General features: G+C 45.1%; 2 protein-coding genes across 7 annotated transcripts in view; one reads left to right on the plus strand and one right to left on the minus strand.

The window, feature by feature from the left end:
- The window catches only part of NRAP (nebulin related anchoring protein), a 62996-nt gene extending 59622 nt beyond the window's left edge, over positions 1 to 3374 (plus strand). For all 3 annotated transcript variants that reach the window (XM_054033978.1, XM_054033980.1, XM_054033979.1), the window contains 3 exons: positions 420 to 731; positions 1476 to 1628; positions 2884 to 3374. In XM_054033978.1, the coding sequence (XP_053889953.1) occupies positions 420 to 731; positions 1476 to 1628; positions 2884 to 2985 (567 nt within the window). In that variant the 3' untranslated portion in view covers positions 2986 to 3374. The remainder of the gene's footprint in view (positions 1 to 419; positions 732 to 1475; positions 1629 to 2883) is intronic.
- Positions 1 to 17607, minus strand: part of HABP2 (hyaluronan binding protein 2) — a 53172-nt gene that overhangs the window by 8711 nt on the left and 26854 nt on the right. For 3 of the 4 annotated variants that reach the window (XM_054033984.1, XM_054033982.1, XM_054033983.1), the window contains exons 4-13: positions 15505 to 15612; positions 14637 to 14753; positions 14210 to 14329; positions 12673 to 12844; positions 12019 to 12113; positions 10807 to 11062; positions 8144 to 8286; positions 7594 to 7728; positions 5840 to 5985; positions 4743 to 4944 (exon numbers count right to left, since the gene is read on the minus strand). In XM_054033984.1, coding sequence (XP_053889959.1) covers positions 4768 to 4944; positions 5840 to 5985; positions 7594 to 7728; positions 8144 to 8286; positions 10807 to 11062; positions 12019 to 12113; positions 12673 to 12844; positions 14210 to 14329; positions 14637 to 14753; positions 15505 to 15612 — 1469 coding nt within the window. In that variant the 3' untranslated portion in view covers positions 4743 to 4767. Of the gene's footprint in view, positions 1 to 3140; positions 4945 to 5839; positions 5986 to 7593; positions 7729 to 8143; positions 8287 to 10806; positions 11063 to 12018; positions 12114 to 12672; positions 12845 to 14209; positions 14330 to 14636; positions 14754 to 15504; positions 15613 to 17607 lie in introns of those variants that run through there. The other variant, XM_054033981.1, reaches the window with a different exon arrangement.

Raw genomic sequence — 17607 nt, forward strand, 5'->3', positions numbered from 1 at the left:
GAGTGTGAACGCAAAAGACGTTGGGCCCCCCTGTGAACACACAGGCGAAGAAATTGCAGTAACAGAAGCTGCGTTGCTTGAGTCATTTATAAACGGACTAGCCAGCTCAAGGAAAAAAGTAGACAGCTCTCCAAGAAATGGTCCTACATTGGCTGGGGTGGTGGCTTCACACATTTTTCCTGTTTCTTTAACAATTACCAATGAGTTTATTCTACTGTGGTTACATAGTTGTACTATAAATAATGGCTTTTTTTACAAAAAAATATAGACACACGTGGCTCAGACTTCTCTTGGTTTAAGTGCACAGAGGGGACCCTGTGCCTGCTGAAGAGAGAGCTATTGATGGGCGGGGTGGGAATTCAATTCATAAGGCAGTTGTATGATGTGCAAATGAGATTTCCTTTTCCAACACCCCGCAGTTCAGGTACAGAGAGGCCTTCCTGAGGGATAAAGGCCAACAGATCGGATTCCGTAATGTGAATGACGATCCCAGAATGAGGCACTTCATCAGGGTGGGAAAACTCCAGAGCGACAACCAATACAAGAAGGAGTTTGCCCAAAACAGGACACAGTTCACGAGTCACATGAATCAGCCCAGATTCATCCATGCTAAGAAGAGCCAGCAGCTAATCAGCAATGTCAACTACAAACAGCCCCTGCCCCAGTACACTTGTGATCCCGAACAGCTGAATCTGAAGCATGCAAAACAGGTCTACAAACTCCAGAGTGATGTAAGTATATGTGCACTACAGGCTATGTTTGCAGCACTCACTCCAGGTGCTATCAGCTACTCTTGGTGATCCTGGTAGACCCCTCCCTGCTTACTAGTCTTGATTATTACAAAAATCTTATTGTAAGAAAGAAAAAGGAGCATCCGCTTTCTAAGAATAAATAGTTGTTTGATTCTTGATCCTGTAGGACCTGGTGTGTGTCGTGTCCAGGGCCGGCTCTGGCTTTTTGGCCACCCCAAGCAAAAAAAAAACAAAAATAAACGGGGCGGCCAGAACGGCAAAGCAAAAAAAAAAAAACCTGCGGCGCGGCCGGAGCGCGGGTACAGGGGGACCGCCTGGGGGGATGGGAGGGGAAGGGAGTGGGCGGGAGAGAGAGAGAAGGGGGCGGCCTGGGCTACAGCAGGGGCGCTGCCACGTGGCCCCTCCCGCTGCGCCGCCTCCTGCCGCGAGAGCTCCACTCTGGTTGGCGGGGAGGGAAGGAAGAGGACTGCCCTGCAGGGCGCTCTGGTTCTCCGCGCCGCCGCCCCCTACAGGGGCGGCCGGAGCGGAACAACAAAAAAAAAAAAAGCGGCCGTGCCGCCCTAGGATTGGGCAGAATGCCGCCTCGAACAATCTGCCGCCCCAAGCACCAGCTTGCTCAGCTGGTGCCTGGAGCCGGCCCTGGTCGGGTCTAACCTTTAATGTGTGTGGTCTAACTAGAGCCACACCCGATAATACCCAATGGTGTCTATTGCATTTTTCCAGGTCAAATACAAGTCTGACTTGAACTGGATCAGAGGCATTGGCTGGACTCCCCCAGGCTCTTATAAAGTGGAAATGGCAAGAAGAGCTGCGGAACTGGCATCTGCTCAGGGAATGGCACCTCAGGGTACTTATGGCCAATATGAACAAGGAGTGGTAAGTGGAATAAACCGCACTTCTCACAAAACCGCTGACACAACACAGTCCCCTAGACAGGATCTGAGCAGTCATCCCATTGAGCGCTTGTGAAAGTGACCAGATGGAGGCCCTAGAGACTGCGGTCTCCCTGTTATTTAAGCACAGAACAAGGGCAGTGTCCATTCATGCTTTCCCCACACAACCCTACCACTGTGCCTCAACCCTAATCTAGAGGCATCTCCTCTAGGGAGGAGAGCACAGGTCACTCTCCAGGAAGGGTCTGCCTTCAGGGCAGGAAACTAGGAAACTCCATAGGGTGAACGGGATTTGGCTCCCCTGTGGAATGCACAGAGGGTTTTGTCCTATGAATGGCTTTCGGTCCACAGGGATCTTGGTACTCCTGGAGAGCAGGGGGCTCAGAGTCCCTGCATGGCTCCCCTGGTCTTCCCTTTCCCTAATTTCAGCAAGATGCCTTTAGGAACTATTCTGCCATTGAATCCCCTCTGACAGCTATGTTGAAAGCCCCTTTAGGTGGGCTTGCAGCAGTGTTATGGCAGTAACTGCAGGATGATTTCTGTTTCAAGATCCACCTGGATGTGGGGGGAACATGCAGCGCTCTGCAGTTCTAGAGGGAGCAGCAGATTAAAGCCCCTAATGCATGGAGTGGGAGGGTGGAGATTCTTCAGCATTTCCTGTCTCCCCATTCTCAGATTTGGCCCCTAATTTGTTACTTTCTTCACACCGCTGCATGGCAGAGGAGCATATGACCCTGGTAGTGTCCTGGATACTGTTAAATATTATGCTCCAATGAAATGGCAGCATTCCATTTTCATTTGTTGTTTCTTTTAAAGTTTATCTTTCGCAACAAGACCAGCCCAAGAGAAATATAAGACACACATCGTATACTCCCCATCTGCAAAGTGATGAGGGGGGAATAATTAGAAGTCTATTACTTGAATAAGACAGCTTGCATAGAATGACTGCTTGAGTCCCACACAGAGACACCTCCTCATCGCTCTCGACTGCTTGCTCCTTATTTAGGGTGTAAATTAGAAATGGGGACCCAGTAGCAAAATTCTGCCCTCAGCTACACAACCATGTTAGCTATTTTTCACATAGCTAAGGGCAGGAGTTTGGCCTAAGGGCAGTATTAATCCTTATTTTGCTCATTTTTATGCCAGGTGGATTTTTTTTAAATTCAGCTGTGACTCGATAATAAAACACTCCTTTTATGTTGGCTCTTCCCCACAACTTAGTTGGTTTGGTTTTGCAGGAGGGGGCAGAGGCAGGAGGATCCCAGCAGGTCAGCGTCAACCCTGATGCTTCAGAAATTCTGCAAGTCAAGCGGAGGAAAATGCAGCTGTTTAAGAAATGAATAGAAAGATGAGGCAGCACTGAAGCTTACATGAAAACGTTTCGCTTTTTCAGCTTGTCCTGTTGCTTTCCTGACTAAGGAGCACAGTAGATGGCATCTAAGAACTGTTTTGGTCTATTTCCGTTTCTTTTAAAAAATAACAACCACACAGACCCTGCAATTTAATATTGATCTTTATATTTTTGTGTGGATACTTATAGACAAGTGATTTATAAGTGTATGTAATACAAAGTATGGTATTTATTTATGGCTGTCAATGAAATTAGTACTAGATGACTGGCCGGCTCAGCTTTGTACTAAAGATTAATAAGCCCTGATTTGTAGAATGTAAAATCATTTGTATTGAATAAATCAAATGCAGTTGTTTCCATAAATGATGCCTTTAGATATTTTAGAATTGGTTCCTGATTTATTGGCACCTTGACATTAAAGGACACAAGATAAGGCTTTAAAAATCTCTTGGCGGGTGAATATGCACAAGGCAAGGGCTGATGGAAGCTAAATTAGCATTGATTAATTCGGTCATATTCTTTAAGGGACTTCAGAGGAGTGATCCCTGATTGACAGAGATCACAATTAGTACCTGAGGCTTCTGCTGAAGAGGATGGTTCAAAATTATTGCAATGGGAATAGCTTGTGATGGATTATGGGGCTGTTTATAGACCATCCCAATGGCATGAGGTTTAAAACAGGGGTTCTCAAACTGGGGGTTGGGACCCCTCATCAGGGGGTCACGAAGTTATTACATGGGGGGGGGGGTCACTAGCTGTCAGCCTCCAGCATTTACAATGGTGTTAAAGTGTTTTAAATTTATAAGGGGCGGGGGTCACACACAGAGGCTTGCTATGTGAAAGGGGTCACCAATACAAAAGTTTGAGAACCACTGGTTTATAATCAACCATAAAAAGCCAAAAATACCCAAGTGAGAGAGACATTGTTACACTTTGCAGACCAACCCTTCACATAAACCAGTGGGCATCCTTCCATCTCAGAATTAACGTCAATCCCATATTTTGCAAATTTTCCTTAAAGACTGCAGAATAACTGAACAAAAATACGCAATTCTATCTGTAAAAAGAAATTCCAGTTCTATGTCTAACAATTAAGAGATTATAATCTAGGTTTAGTAAATAATTCAGCTATCATCAGATACAAAGAAGAAAAGTGGAAAAAAACAGAAAAAATCATTAACATTTTCGAAATTATTTTGAAATAATTTAGATTTACATTATAGAAATATTTTACATCCAATTGCTGACAGCCGGAGATACATAAATTGGGCCCTGAGCCTGCAAACACATGTATGTGAGTGACTTTATGCATGTGCATAGTACCAGTGACGTCAATGGGAATACTTAGCGGTGCAAAGCTGTTCACATGCATAAGTGTTTTACAAGACAAAAATCTCAGAAGAAAGTAAGAAAATGACTGTCCAATTGATTTTGGGCAAAGCAGAGCAGCTCTCGTTCCTTATATTTGATCCACCAAAAGACTTCAGCGGACTTTGGATCAGGCCCTTTTAAGTCACTAAAAGACATTAAAAGAATCTGTGGGAGTTTCAGTTTTCAGCTAAATATTACATACGTACATTGGTACTGTTCACCGGAGATTGAAATTTGTGTTGATGCATGAGGTCTGAAGCAGCAGCTATTGCTATTTTCTCTATAGCCACCACCATCTTGGATATGTTGTCATGGTCACAGTGCCATCAATAATGTTGGAGGAGGGATAAAGAAAATTAAATTTCTCAGGTTTACCATTTGCCTTTCCAGAAAGTGTCGCTTACTCGCGTGAACCGGACTCCCGCTGAATTTTTGATTTAATCCAATTGAGGAATCTTGTCACTTGTGTATAAACTCCTGGTTTATCTTTTATGCCACACTGTTCGCCCCAGCTCACAATTCCATAGACATAATAGGAACCATTTTGTGCACAGGTTAGAGGACCTCCAGAATCTCCCTGAGAAGAAAAAAAAAAGAGCCATTCTTTGCATCCTAAAATAAAGCAAAATGTTGCCCAACAACAACATTTCTCTCTCAAGCACCAGCTTTTGAGGTTTTGAATGATTTTTTTTATACAGATGTGCTAAGGAGGTGGTGGTTAGATCCTGATTAGGTTTAGGACACTTCTCTGGATTCTGGTAAAATGACAGTGAAAACTCAAACTGTTCTTGTGAAGTTTTGGCTCAAACTGGCGGAAATCTCACAAGTTCACATGACATTTCCAGAGTCATGAATGGAAGTCACTTGGCATTCTGGTCATAACCTTGATTCATAACTATACAGGCAGATTTAGCTTGTGTATCAAAACATCTGTAAAAGGGAGTTTTTAGTTTTGTTATTTCATTTAAAGGTTTTACGGAAAAACCCCAAAGGCATACTGAGCCAGGTTTTGCTGTGTTACAATAGTTCAACCCTGGAGTGGCTTCAGATTTACACCAGAGTAACAGAGTAAATCAATCCTGACTTCCCCCATGAATATGAGCTCTAATGAGGAAGATCAAGTTGGGGGGCTGGTGCTCATGACAAAGAAGAATCTGATAGATTTGAGAGAGAGAGAAAAAGATTAGAAGGTATCTGCATTAAGAAGAGTTCTGGGTAAGCATTTGAACTTTTGAATTTTTCCAATGGAACCTCTAAACCTTCTTTGTCACTGATAGTGATGACATTAGTTCTAGGAATGTGTCTCTCAAATCACACTGAAGAAAGAAGAAGGCTGTTTTAATGTGTTGATAGGAGAAACAGATACATATATAGTACCCTGCCAGAGCCATTATGCTGCACAACCTGACTATTTATGTGATTTTTTTTTTAAAGAGAGAAATTAATGTTCAAATACAGAAAAAGCAACCGACCTGACAAGTATCAACTCCTGGTGCCTGCAGATTTCCTGCACAAAGCATGCTTTCATCCAGTCTGTTATCATATGCGCACCGTGCATTGCACTGCGTCTTGGAGATCAGCTTTACTCTGGCATCTAACAGCTGACGAGATCCTTCACCTACAAGATGTGTGCCAGGAAAATGCGGAAAGTCACCTTCCCCTTCCCCACTTCATGTTATGTTTTTAATCTATGCGTTTGTTTGTAATTTGGATGGGGTAAGAGGGAGTCTGTCTGAAATTATACAAATTTAGTTAGAGCCCGTGCCTGGGAACTTCACTCAGAACATTGATGTCATTGGGAGATTTGCCTGACTAGAGGCAGAGGAAGGTCTACAGGATTTGGTCATTGCATCTACACATTTGCTAGTGGCATTCAATGGCCTGATTTTCAAAGGTGCTGATCACCTGCAGCCTCCATTGACTTCAATCGGATTTGTAGGTGCTCAGCACTTCTGAAAATCAAGCCACTATATATTTTTCAACACCCAAAATAATGAGAAAGACAAACAAGGTAAAAATCATACAATATTTAAAGGAGATAATGGGACTCTAAAGACATAACATATCCTCAAAAGGTGATATAGCCACTGATTCAAAGCACCACATCTGAAGCTACTAAAGGGTACTTTATGTGGTTTATAAGTTTGGTCTTACTTCAGAGTTACAGGAAACATTTCACCATCTCAGTAATCCATTACATTCTATTGGCGCATTCTGAACAAATGGGCATGCTTTGCTATTGTTGACTTCAATGGGAGTTACATCAACAGGTAGAATTTGGCCCTATGTGTCATATCAGTTGCAAAGTACTAAGGCTTGGTCTACACTAAACCCCCAAATCGAACTAAGGTATGCAACTTCAGCTACGTGAATAACGTAGCTGAAGTTCGAAGTACCTTAGTTCGAACTTACCTCGGTCCACATGCGGCAGGCAGGCTCCCCCGTCGACTCCGCGGTACTCCTCTCATCTAGCTGGAGTACCGCAGTCGACAGCGAGCACTTCCTGGTTCGACTTATCGCATCCAGACAGGACGCAATAAGTCGAACCCAGAACTTCGATTGCCAGCCGCCGAACTAGCGGCTGGGTGTAGACCTACCCTAAGACACCTAAAACATTGTCCTTCTGTTACTTTACAGCAACATATCAATCAGACTATGAGAAAATACATTTTCCAGAAAATTGCCATTATCTTTTTTAAAAAAAGCATAATTCCCACTCAGAGTTACTGGCTGCAGTAAAGTTTTGGGTAGAATTGCTTGAACTTGAAATGATTTGGATGTTTGATTTGTAGAAGCATCAAACAAATCCAGGAGCTGCTTATCAAAAGCTTAATAGGTATGGAAAACTTGCAAGAGTTCCAGGGCCTGATCCTGTCTGGAAATACTGTAAGTAAAGCATCGCCTCATTCACGGTACCTTGGTGCTTCTATTTTGGCTCTGAATGAAGCCAAGAAGCGCTGTGTCAGGTGGCAAAGAAAAAGGTTAACGGAATTTTTTCAGATTTCCCAGAAAGGTTTGGATACTGGATAAAGGTTCAAGTCAATACTTATTTTACCTAGACAGGTTAATACATGCTTAGTTTTTGGTTAAATTTCTTTGCTTAATCTGAATTTTAGATACGAGGGTCTAGATTCTGATCCAGGGAATTGCAGAGCAACTCTGCTGAGAGAGTTACTCTATGCTAACATGGATATAACTGAGATCAACTAACCATCAAATACCTTACCTGTTTCAGTAACTCCCCATCCTGAGATGTAGCATTCAGTCCCATCAGGAAATGGAGCATTGGGCAAACACACTGTTTTTACGTATTTCGTTTCTAGAGCACAATGGCCATCAACTGGCTTCAGCTTAAGCAAAGCTGTATACAGGGTAACAAAGAATACCTTGATTAATTTTAATCCCCTTTCATCTTTATCAGTCTACAATGTACACATGTGCCCTGTGTAAATGCCCGAAATCTACTATTTGTACCGGTTACTGGATGCTGCCCTCTTCTACTATGTACCTACTTGTTTATGTAACCATCCTGAAAATCTAGAATGTCTACACTGTACATAATCACACACTGGCTTCATCTTTTCTAGAACCTGTCCTTGCACTATTGAAGTCAGCAGGAGTCTTGCCGTTGATTTCAGTGACAGCAGGATCAGTCCCATAGAGAGGTGCAGCCCATAGAAACCACACCTCAGTTTTCATCAGTGAAAAGGTCCATCCAACAAACAATGCCTCGTCAAAGAGTTTGCCACACATGTTGCAACACTGTGGGAGCTTACCGATATCATTGAATGGAATATCGTTCCATTCTTTGTAATGTCCATGTCGAATTATCTTCTCCACATCAAATTTTTGTTCATGGTACTCTGTCCTCTCCAGGTCTTGCTTTCCAAGGGACACTTGCATGTTGTCTGCTTGAAATCTAAGAAGAAAAAAATTAAAGCAAATCACCTGCTGAACTTTTTAGCTCTGGTGCTTAGAATCAGGCCCACCGACAGCAATTCCGGCCGGCCAGGGCAGTCCCTAAAGGGGGGTGGGGCCCGGGGTGGAAGTGACGAATCTGTCACTTTCGGGACCGACTGTGCTGGCCAATTGCACCGGCCCGTGGGGCCCGGCGCAGTCATGTGCGCCTAGGAGCCCTGCGATCTGCGTGGGTGATTTAAAAGGGCCAGGGGCCCCAGCCCCTTTTAAATCGCCCAGGCCTTTGGGCGATTGCCCACTTTGCCCCCCTACCCCCGTCGGCAGGCCTGCTTAGAATGCAGGCAGTCAGAATGCTGAACAAGTCAGCAAGGCTGGAATGACCTCTTGCATTTTGTAATTTACCAGTCTCCAAACGTTCCCTACCTAGAGATTTCTATACACCCACGAGGCATAAGCTCCTCCGAAAATGAACTCTAGTATTCCAGGCAGAGGCTAATTGGTGTTTAGCAACAGGTGGCAAAAATCACAGACTAGCTGTTCTAGAGCTCTCACTGCTTTCTTCCTTATGCCATGGCATGTGGTGTCACATGTTATGTGGTCGACCCCAACCCCAGGTCTTCAGAGGACTTTCCTTTCAACCACCAGAAAGCTTTGCTACATTCCTCCTCTTTTCCTCCAGCAGATGCTGAAAACCCTCAGAGAGGGGACCCCTTCAGATACGGATAACATTTCCCGGAGGAATTAATTGAAGGCTTGAATCAGTCCTACAGCAAGGTGTGATAAAAACACCAACACGTCAGCCAACTGCCTTATCTACACTACATAGGAGTAAGAGGAGGGAGGAGAGAATTTCATTGGTAACACCTTTTGGGGGGATGCCCAGTACATGTTTTTATAATATCCTTTTAACCTCCTGTACATAGCTACTCGCTAGCATGTGATCTTAATCAAAATACCAACCACAGCTAAATCAAGCAGAAACTGACTCCTCTGAACTGTAATCCAATTTGAGAAGGTCGATTTATGGACTGGCTCTAGAAGTGGAGTTCCCTATATTCCATGTAGAAATATCCACTCTCTTCCCTTGTCTCTCACTTCACAGCCCCTTCTGTAGGGTACAGTACACATGGTATAACCTTGTTTCAACTTAACTAGGGTTTGATTGGAAGCAGAAGTCAGATCCTCTTTGAGCAACTGCAGCAAAGGCGTGAAAGGGACAATGTGTTTTAATGAGCTTCTGGGACACTCATGCAGTGGGAGGGAAGTGGACTGGATGATTTAATTGGCGTTTTTGATCTAAATTTTCTGTGATTTTATAACTATCTGGTAACAACATCCCTTTACCGTCTCATTCTTCATCCCCTGGCAACCCCCAATACGAGTCCTAAGTAACTTCTTAGGGTTTTACTTTCAGCTGACAAAGTGGTGTAGCTGCATTGAAGTGAATGCTGATTTGCACTAGCTGGGGATCTGACTCCATCTTTCAATGAGAGAGACAAGGTGGGTGAGGTAATAGCTTTTATTGGACCAACTTCTGTTGGTGAGAACAACAAGCTTTTGAGTTTACACACAGCTCTTTTTCAGGTCTGGGAAACATACTCAGCATTTCTATAAACAGTTATTATAACAATCTATAACCCATTAACAACCCGCTCTCCCTGCCCCCTGCAGTTGTCTTTCTCCTGCCCACTTCCCTTCCTCCCTATTACTGGAGGGGTGTTAACGGGCTACATTACCTTGAATGGTTCCTTGAAACATGTGTTAACTACTTATGCTGAACAATCTGTTTCATCTTGTATTTACCTGTGACACTCTGAGTACATTTCCCAGACTGAAGAAGAGCTCTGTGTAAGCCCAGAAGCTTGTCTCTCTCACCACCAGAAGTTGGTCCAATAAAAGATATTATCTCACCCACCTTGTCTCGCTAATGACCTGGGACTCATATGGCTACAACACCATATACACCTCTACCTCGATATAACCCGACCCGATATAACACGAATTTGGATATAAAGCAGTGCTCTGTGGGGGCAGGGCTGTGCACTCTGGCGGATCAAAGCAAGTTCGATATAACGCGGTTTCACCTATAATGTGGTAAGATTTTTTGGCTCCTGAGGATAGCGTTATTTCGGGGTAGAGGTGTATTTCTATAATGCTATTAGAGCTGTTCGGAACACAGAAATCCCATCCTGCAGGAAATTCTGATATTTTGACTTTTTTTTTCTATCCTGAAACAGAACGAAAAAAATATCAAAATATCAAACATTGTAATGGAATGGGAAGCTCAGAAAAATTTCCACTAAAATGTCAAAATGAAAAATTTTGACACTTTCAATTGAAATGCTTTGTTTGGAATTTTCCCATTAAAAACACTAATCAGAAAATGTTGCTGACATTGACATTTTCCATCAAAAAAATTCAATCTGGCACTTTGTTAGCAACGGTTTCCAGTAGATAAATTTCAGCCAAATAACTACTATGATTTTTTTCATGCTTAACAGGACACAGGTAATGCACTTACTGAATGCAGTGTCCAGCAGTGAGAACCCAGCATGGTTTAATCAGCACTCCTCCACAGAAGTGTCCCTTTGGCATAGAGGGCCTCAATGGACGCTTGCTCTGCAGAGATGCCATCCAGGGATGTTTGCCAGACATGGTCTTGGCCCCACCATAAATCCTTTTGAGCGTTCTCTCAGCCTCTGGCTGTCCACACGTATTGAATGTCTTACCCACTACAGGAAGAACAGCTGGGGTGACTGTAGTCGCTGGAATATTTTCTGCAGGGGAGATATAAGACTGAACTTGCTACAGGCATAGACTGAACTTGCTATAATGATTATAAATCTCAGGAATGGACAAGGCAATGCATGTTGGGAATGTCTGGCACAGTTATAGGACTGGAAGTGTTATGACACACTACGGGGGACATGGGGCTGGGAGCAACATTGGAAATCCTGCCAGATGTACTGTAGGAACCACTTGGAGGATCATCTACAGCACTGTTCAGCAGTGGTGATTGGCTGCCAGAGCTTCTTGGAAGCTTAGGAGCACGTTTTGCCTGAGATAGAATTTTGGGTCTTGTTTGCCCATTTGACTTTTGATATTTTTATATTCTTACTAATATGTGTGAACAAAGACACTGTGCGTTACATCAGCCCACAGGCAGATGGGGTAAAAAAGAGATAAGAAATAAAATTAAAGTGTTGTTGGGTAGAGTGGAAATTTAATATACAAGCACACATTTGAAGGACTGTCCTGTTTCAATTGTTCTCCTGAGATAAGGTCAAGCAACCTGGTGGGAGAGGCGAGGGGGATGGGTGAGGGGAGGTATAAGAAACACTAAAAGCCAAAGAAATGCCTGACCCTGACCGAAGCATAACCTCACTCCTTACTCCTCCCATGGGATACAAAAGAGGTGGTTCTGAAGCCCCCAGACCCAAGACCCTCCAAAACAGAACATGACATAAATTATAAGGGTTGGGATCAAGGGTGTGCACTACAGGTATAATTATGCCTGCTAGGAAAGGGGAGGGGCACAGGGGAAAGGCTCTGTGGCGTACAGAGCTATTTATATGTTTGCTTGATTTCCCCAATAAACATTGCATTGCCTGCACTTTGGACTTCTGGGCTTCTGTTTTCTATCTGCAAGACAAGAACCCGGGGAAGGGCAAAGAGAAAGCCCTTAACACCTCTGAGCCTCACTGAGCAGGTTCAGTGTTATTCTCCACTCTACCTGTTGCTGAGCAGGGTGAAACATCACAGGAGTCCCATTTCACCTTGTTATCTGTTTTGATGAAGCACCAGGGTTTTACATCACCGTCTGGATTCCTGAAGGGAACAGATTCCAACATCCACCAATCAGAGTGAGGAAATCTCCAGGAGAACCGGTTAACCGTTGGATTGAAGGGTGCATAACAGATCCGCTAAATGCTCCAAGTAAAGATCCAAGCTTCTCTAGAAGCTATTTTTATTTTTAACAAGGGACACACCTGAGCGAATGGGTGGCATAGGTGACTCTCTGCCACTTTTCCACCCTCCTGACCCTGGGACTAGCTAGGGGCCAGGTTAGTGCAAATTAGAGTGGTCTCTTCCAGGACAGGAGCATCAGAACTCTTTAGAGGGGTGCTCCAGAATGTCCACTATGTCAGACGCTGAAGAAGAGTCTGTGTACGTCACCATCTGAAGTTGATCCAATAAAAGATTTTTACCTCACCCACCTTGTCACTCTTATTATCTCCATGGCAGGTTGCGTAGAGCAGGCGATGGCAGCTTTACATCTCCTGGAGATTTCCCTGTGCTTCCCTATGAGCTGCTCACCCTGGAATCATTGGGGGTTCTGCACATTTTTTGAGAGGAGACCTCTACATATGTAGCTTCAGTAGATTACCTGCAGAAGTTATGTTCACCGATGCCATAATACTCAGCATCCTCCATAAATGCATTATAACTCTCGTCCAAGAGCAGGTTAGAATTCCAATGAAGGCATGTCTCTCCAGCCCTTGTTTGACTCACTTTCCCTCTGTATTCATGGCCATCCTGTTCATAACAGTCCTCTGGTCCTACAAGAAGACAATGCTGATACGAAAAGGTCCGTCCTGTTGCTCATTTCCTGCACAGCGGATGTGTCACCCACCAAGGACAACATGGGTTAATTTCATGCCTGTTGCAAGATCTTGATGTATGATTCCCCCTCGGTTCAGTGAGCCACTGGACCAAATGTAGTCTTGGACAAGGGAGGTGGGAATAACTGAACCTTAAGCCACATTCTCAACCATATCAATACTGTGACACCAAGTTACAATGGAAAAAAGTTTCAGGACCCCCGACTCCAACCTAGCTATAAGGAAAGTGAAAATGACTGCAACCCCCTGAAACCTATTTGCCACTCCCAGGTTGAGACCTCATGCTCTAAACAGCTCAGCCAAGTAGCGTTGGAGAGCTTCCATTATTACAAAGTCAGCAACTGGTCAGAATCTGTTCCTGTATCAACCTGCCACTTGAGCTGTGGACAGCAGAGGGTGCCAGCATGATGGACAGACCTGATCACAGAGTTGGTATCATGCTAGAAGGATGGACACACCGGCAAGAGGAAAGGGTTAAAGGTTAATGAAGGAATTATAGCAATGAGGAGCGCTCATGAGAAGGTTGTCCGTGTGCGTGGAGCTGGTCTGAAGCCTTTAATATACATATAGAGAGAAAATACGATTCCTGCGCTCCTACCCTTACAAATGTGTGCCCCTGCACCCTCATTCAGTCACACTCTTCCAGAAGTGGGGAATGGCTGGAGCACAGTTTAGGGAACATCAGAGTGGGGAACCCTTTTGTGACATTTGGGGCTCACCCAGGCCAGTAAAGGGTTTGGTCACCATCTGCCTTGTAACCCTATGTGTCTTGTGGTGGGCTTTCTGGTTGTTGGGGTCAGAGTTCTGAGCCAGAGCTTCACAGCCACAAAACACTCCAGGGTTACAAGGCAGACAGTGACCAATCGCCTTACTGGCCTGGGTGAACCCCAAAACGTGTGGGTACATCCTGAAGGGGGCCCCAGAGAGAGGAAATTGGGAAAGATTTTTTTTTTGAAGAGGAAGGGAGATTGTACAGGAAAGTTCACAGGGGGACAATAAAAGCTCTGGGAAACCTTACAGACAACTGATGTGCCTGCCCAGCAATGTGGGGAGTTAATGTTGCTAAAACTTGACCATCCTATCGCTAGTCACTTGGGGAGGACAGAGAACCTACGATGGGTTAAAGAAATCCTCTGAAACCTTCCTGAGCCCAGGATTACCCTGGATATGTGTTTGGGCTCCTGGTCTATGAACTGCGCTACTGAATCTGATTGCAGGCTTGGACCTTGCTTTGGACACATACAGCCTAATAATTACCTTCTCCCCACCCTTGGGGGAAAAAAAAGGCAAATCTTGACATACCTATTTCACAGAACCTCCCTCTGAAGGGTTCAGCACACTGGCAGGAGAATTTTGATCTGATTCTCTGCTGTAGACAGACGCCTCCATTTTTACATGGGTTTGGTTTGCAAGCTGAAGACACTGTCAACATTTAAAGCACAAAACAGCACTATTATTCTGCTAGAAGGTGGCTGGCAGTAACCGATTCCCCTAAGGGACTTACTCCCCTAGCTGGGAGAGACAATAGGCTCATCCTTGGTGGGTCCGTCACAGAGCGGATGCGTAACACGTACTATTCAACAGGAAACAGAGGCTTTCCCGAGCATTATCCTGCCAGATTGACTCTGCCTGGAGAGACCACCTCTCTGGGGTGAGCAGGTAGCGCAGGCTCCATGCCCACTTACTGAACATACAAACACGTAGGATTTTTTTCGGATGTTATTCTCACCTTTGTTGCAGTATGGTGGCTTGTATGGATGTCTACAAGTGCACTGAGAATAAGGTGGCATTAGCAATATAAGGCAGTCTCCTTTACTACAGCTATTCCTTTCACACACGTTTTTCACTGTGGTGGAGCCAGATAAAACAGAAAAGCAAGATAAGATTAATTGCTCGCATTTTATGCATGTATTCACTGAACAGGTGTGGAGTCCCATAGACACCAGGCTAGATGTACTTTCAGTTGAATCTCTCGCACCCTTTTTAGCTATAGCTTTGGGTGCTACTGCTTGTTAAGCATCTAACCTCAAAACTAGAGTTGTGCAGAAATGGAATTTTCCTTCCTGTGACAAATTTCAAAACTATGATTTCTTTTTCCATTCTGAATTGGAACAACAACAACAAAATACATCTTGAAATTTTTCATGGGAAGAAAAGGGTGCAAAAAATCCATTTCAGCAGAACTGAAATGGAATTTTGTGGCTTACCACCTGGCTGCCTGGGAGCTGGCCAGCTACCAAACCACCCCGGGGAGCCTAGAAACCTGGGCTCCCCAGCAACTTGCCAAGTGAGAAGCCAAGAAGCCCTGCCAAGAAGTCATGAGGGTGGGTGAGCTAGCCTACCTACCCTGCCTACCTACCTGCCTGGTTTCCACTGAAAGTTTTGATGGAATCGACACATTCCCCTAGAACATTTCAACAATGAACTGTCGACCCGCTCTAGTCAAAACCTGACACACATTGCCCAGTTCCTTTGGATTATTTCACAAACAGATGCTTTCTAAGAAGTGAATCAAAGGCAATGTATTTTTCTAGAGCTTTTTGGCTAGAGTTGTTTCCTCCCTTTAATAGTTATGAAATTATGAAAGCAGCACCTACCTTTCTCACACCTAGTCCCCGCATAGGGCATAGGGCAGAGGCAGCTGTAGCGATGTCTGTTTCTTTTGCACTCCCCGTTATTCTTGCAAGGCTTGGACGAGCATGGATCTACCAGGAGAGCACGGAGACTTTTTATTTACACCCGACAGTCTCGACTTTTTGCTAGGCTCTTAGCTTGACATTGCCGGAAGAGTCTCAACAATCTCATGTGTTTAGATAATAGATAGTTTCTGGATCATGTTCGTCTGAGATGAATATGGTTTCAGGTGGAACCTCAGGTCAGATCACCCCCAAAATGTGACCCTGATCTAAAGTTGACAGGTTCCCCCTTCCAGAGCAATCTGATGCTGTCTTCCTAAGCACAGACGCATGCCTAACAACAGTTAGCCAGTCAGCACTGAATCAGGACCTGCACCGCTTACTCAGGCAAAACTTCCATTGTAGTTAATGGGGATTTCACCTGAATAAGGCTTGCGGGACCAGATGCATTAGGAACAGAGATGACCCCAAGCTAATGAGTTTGGCTCCAGGTATGAAGGACTTCACTAAAGTGTGGAAGTGTTTGGGCACTAGGAGCAATGTAGTTGTTAGATTCCGCCTGCAGATGTCATATAGCATTATTAAGGCTCCACGTTTGTCACAGAGGTCACGGATTCTGTGACTTTCCGTGACCTCCATGACTTCTGCAGCAGGAATTTGGGTGTGGGGGGACTCAGGGCTGGGGATTGGGGTGCGGGGCGGTGCTTACCTCGGGTGGGGGTTCCCAGAAGGATGACAGGAACTCCCCTCCCTCAGCTCCTAGCTCCATATGCTGCCTCTGCCTGCAGGCACTGCCCCCACAGCTCCCATTGGCTGCAGTTCCTAGCCAATTGAAGTTGCAGAACCGGGGCTTGTGGCAAAGCGGAGGTAGCAGGTCGAGTGTGGAGCTGGGGTCGCTGCTTCCAGGAGCCTGCCCCAGCCCCCCCGCCCCACCAGCACCCATGACACCCCCCCGACTATGATGCCCCCCCCAGGCAGCACCTCCCCCAGCATCTGCAACCCCCTGGGCCACAACCCCCCCAATACCCGCGCCCCTCCCAGCCACGACTTCCTCCCCGAGCACCCGTGGCGACCCCCCAGGCCACACACCCCCAGCACCTGTGGCGCCCCCAGGGCTGCCCTCCTGAGCCGCCCCCACCACCAAGTTTTAGTCAGGGGTATATAGTACAAGTCATGGACAAGTCACGGGCCGTGAATTTTTGTTTACTGCCCGTGACCTGTCCGTGACTTTTACTAAAAATACCTGTGACTAAAACGTAGCCTTAATCATTATTATTTACTATTTACTCAGAGGGACCCCATTGAGCTAGGCCCTACAAAACTTATTCTCACCTAAATTACTGTGCACTGTAGAAAATAAAGGGTTAGATATAAAGGAGTGCCAGACCTCTGTGCAGTGCATCTGGGGGTAGGAGGGGTGAAGGGTCTGCCTCTGACCCTGGAGATATCTGGGAGCTGTTTAGGTTTCTGGTGTAGGCCTCAGTGCTGCTTTAAACCACACCTGGTTGGCTAGAGGTCCCCAGGAGCTATCCACCAGCAGAGGCTCTCTAGAGTGAAGTTTGCTGAAGCCACAATCCCAGGTGGTGGGAGGGGAAGCCAACAGCTCATGGCTCAAATCTGGCAAACCCAGCTCTACTTTTCCCCTATGCAAGGAGAATTCCCACCTGGATCTTTAACCCAGCTTCCGGTTCCCTTTCTGCTACCGGAGTGGTGCCAAGCCGCTGGCTCAAGGCACTTTCTCGCTATACTGAAGTTTGATAAAATAGAAAATAACGTGTGACTAAGAAAAAAACATCTGCTCTACATTTGGTTACAGAACATACATCCCATGAAAGCAGCAATTACATCTCATAGTGTCTATAGACAAATAAGCTGGGGCTTTTTGTAGTAGCAATCAGAAACGTTCTGCATGATCAGAATCCGTTCTGCGAAACCAAGAGATGAAACACGGGCTCCATACAAGAGGAATACAAAGGAGAACATTGCAGGCAAACCTTCCTAACTAATTCCTTTGATGCAGACATGTTGAGAGGATGCTGGTGGATAAGATAAGATGGGGAGTGA

The sequence above is a fragment of the Malaclemys terrapin genome, chromosome 7 (genome assembly GCF_027887155.1).
Source record: "Malaclemys terrapin pileata isolate rMalTer1 chromosome 7, rMalTer1.hap1, whole genome shotgun sequence".
In the NCBI taxonomy this organism is placed as follows: Eukaryota; Metazoa; Chordata; order Testudines; family Emydidae; genus Malaclemys; species Malaclemys terrapin.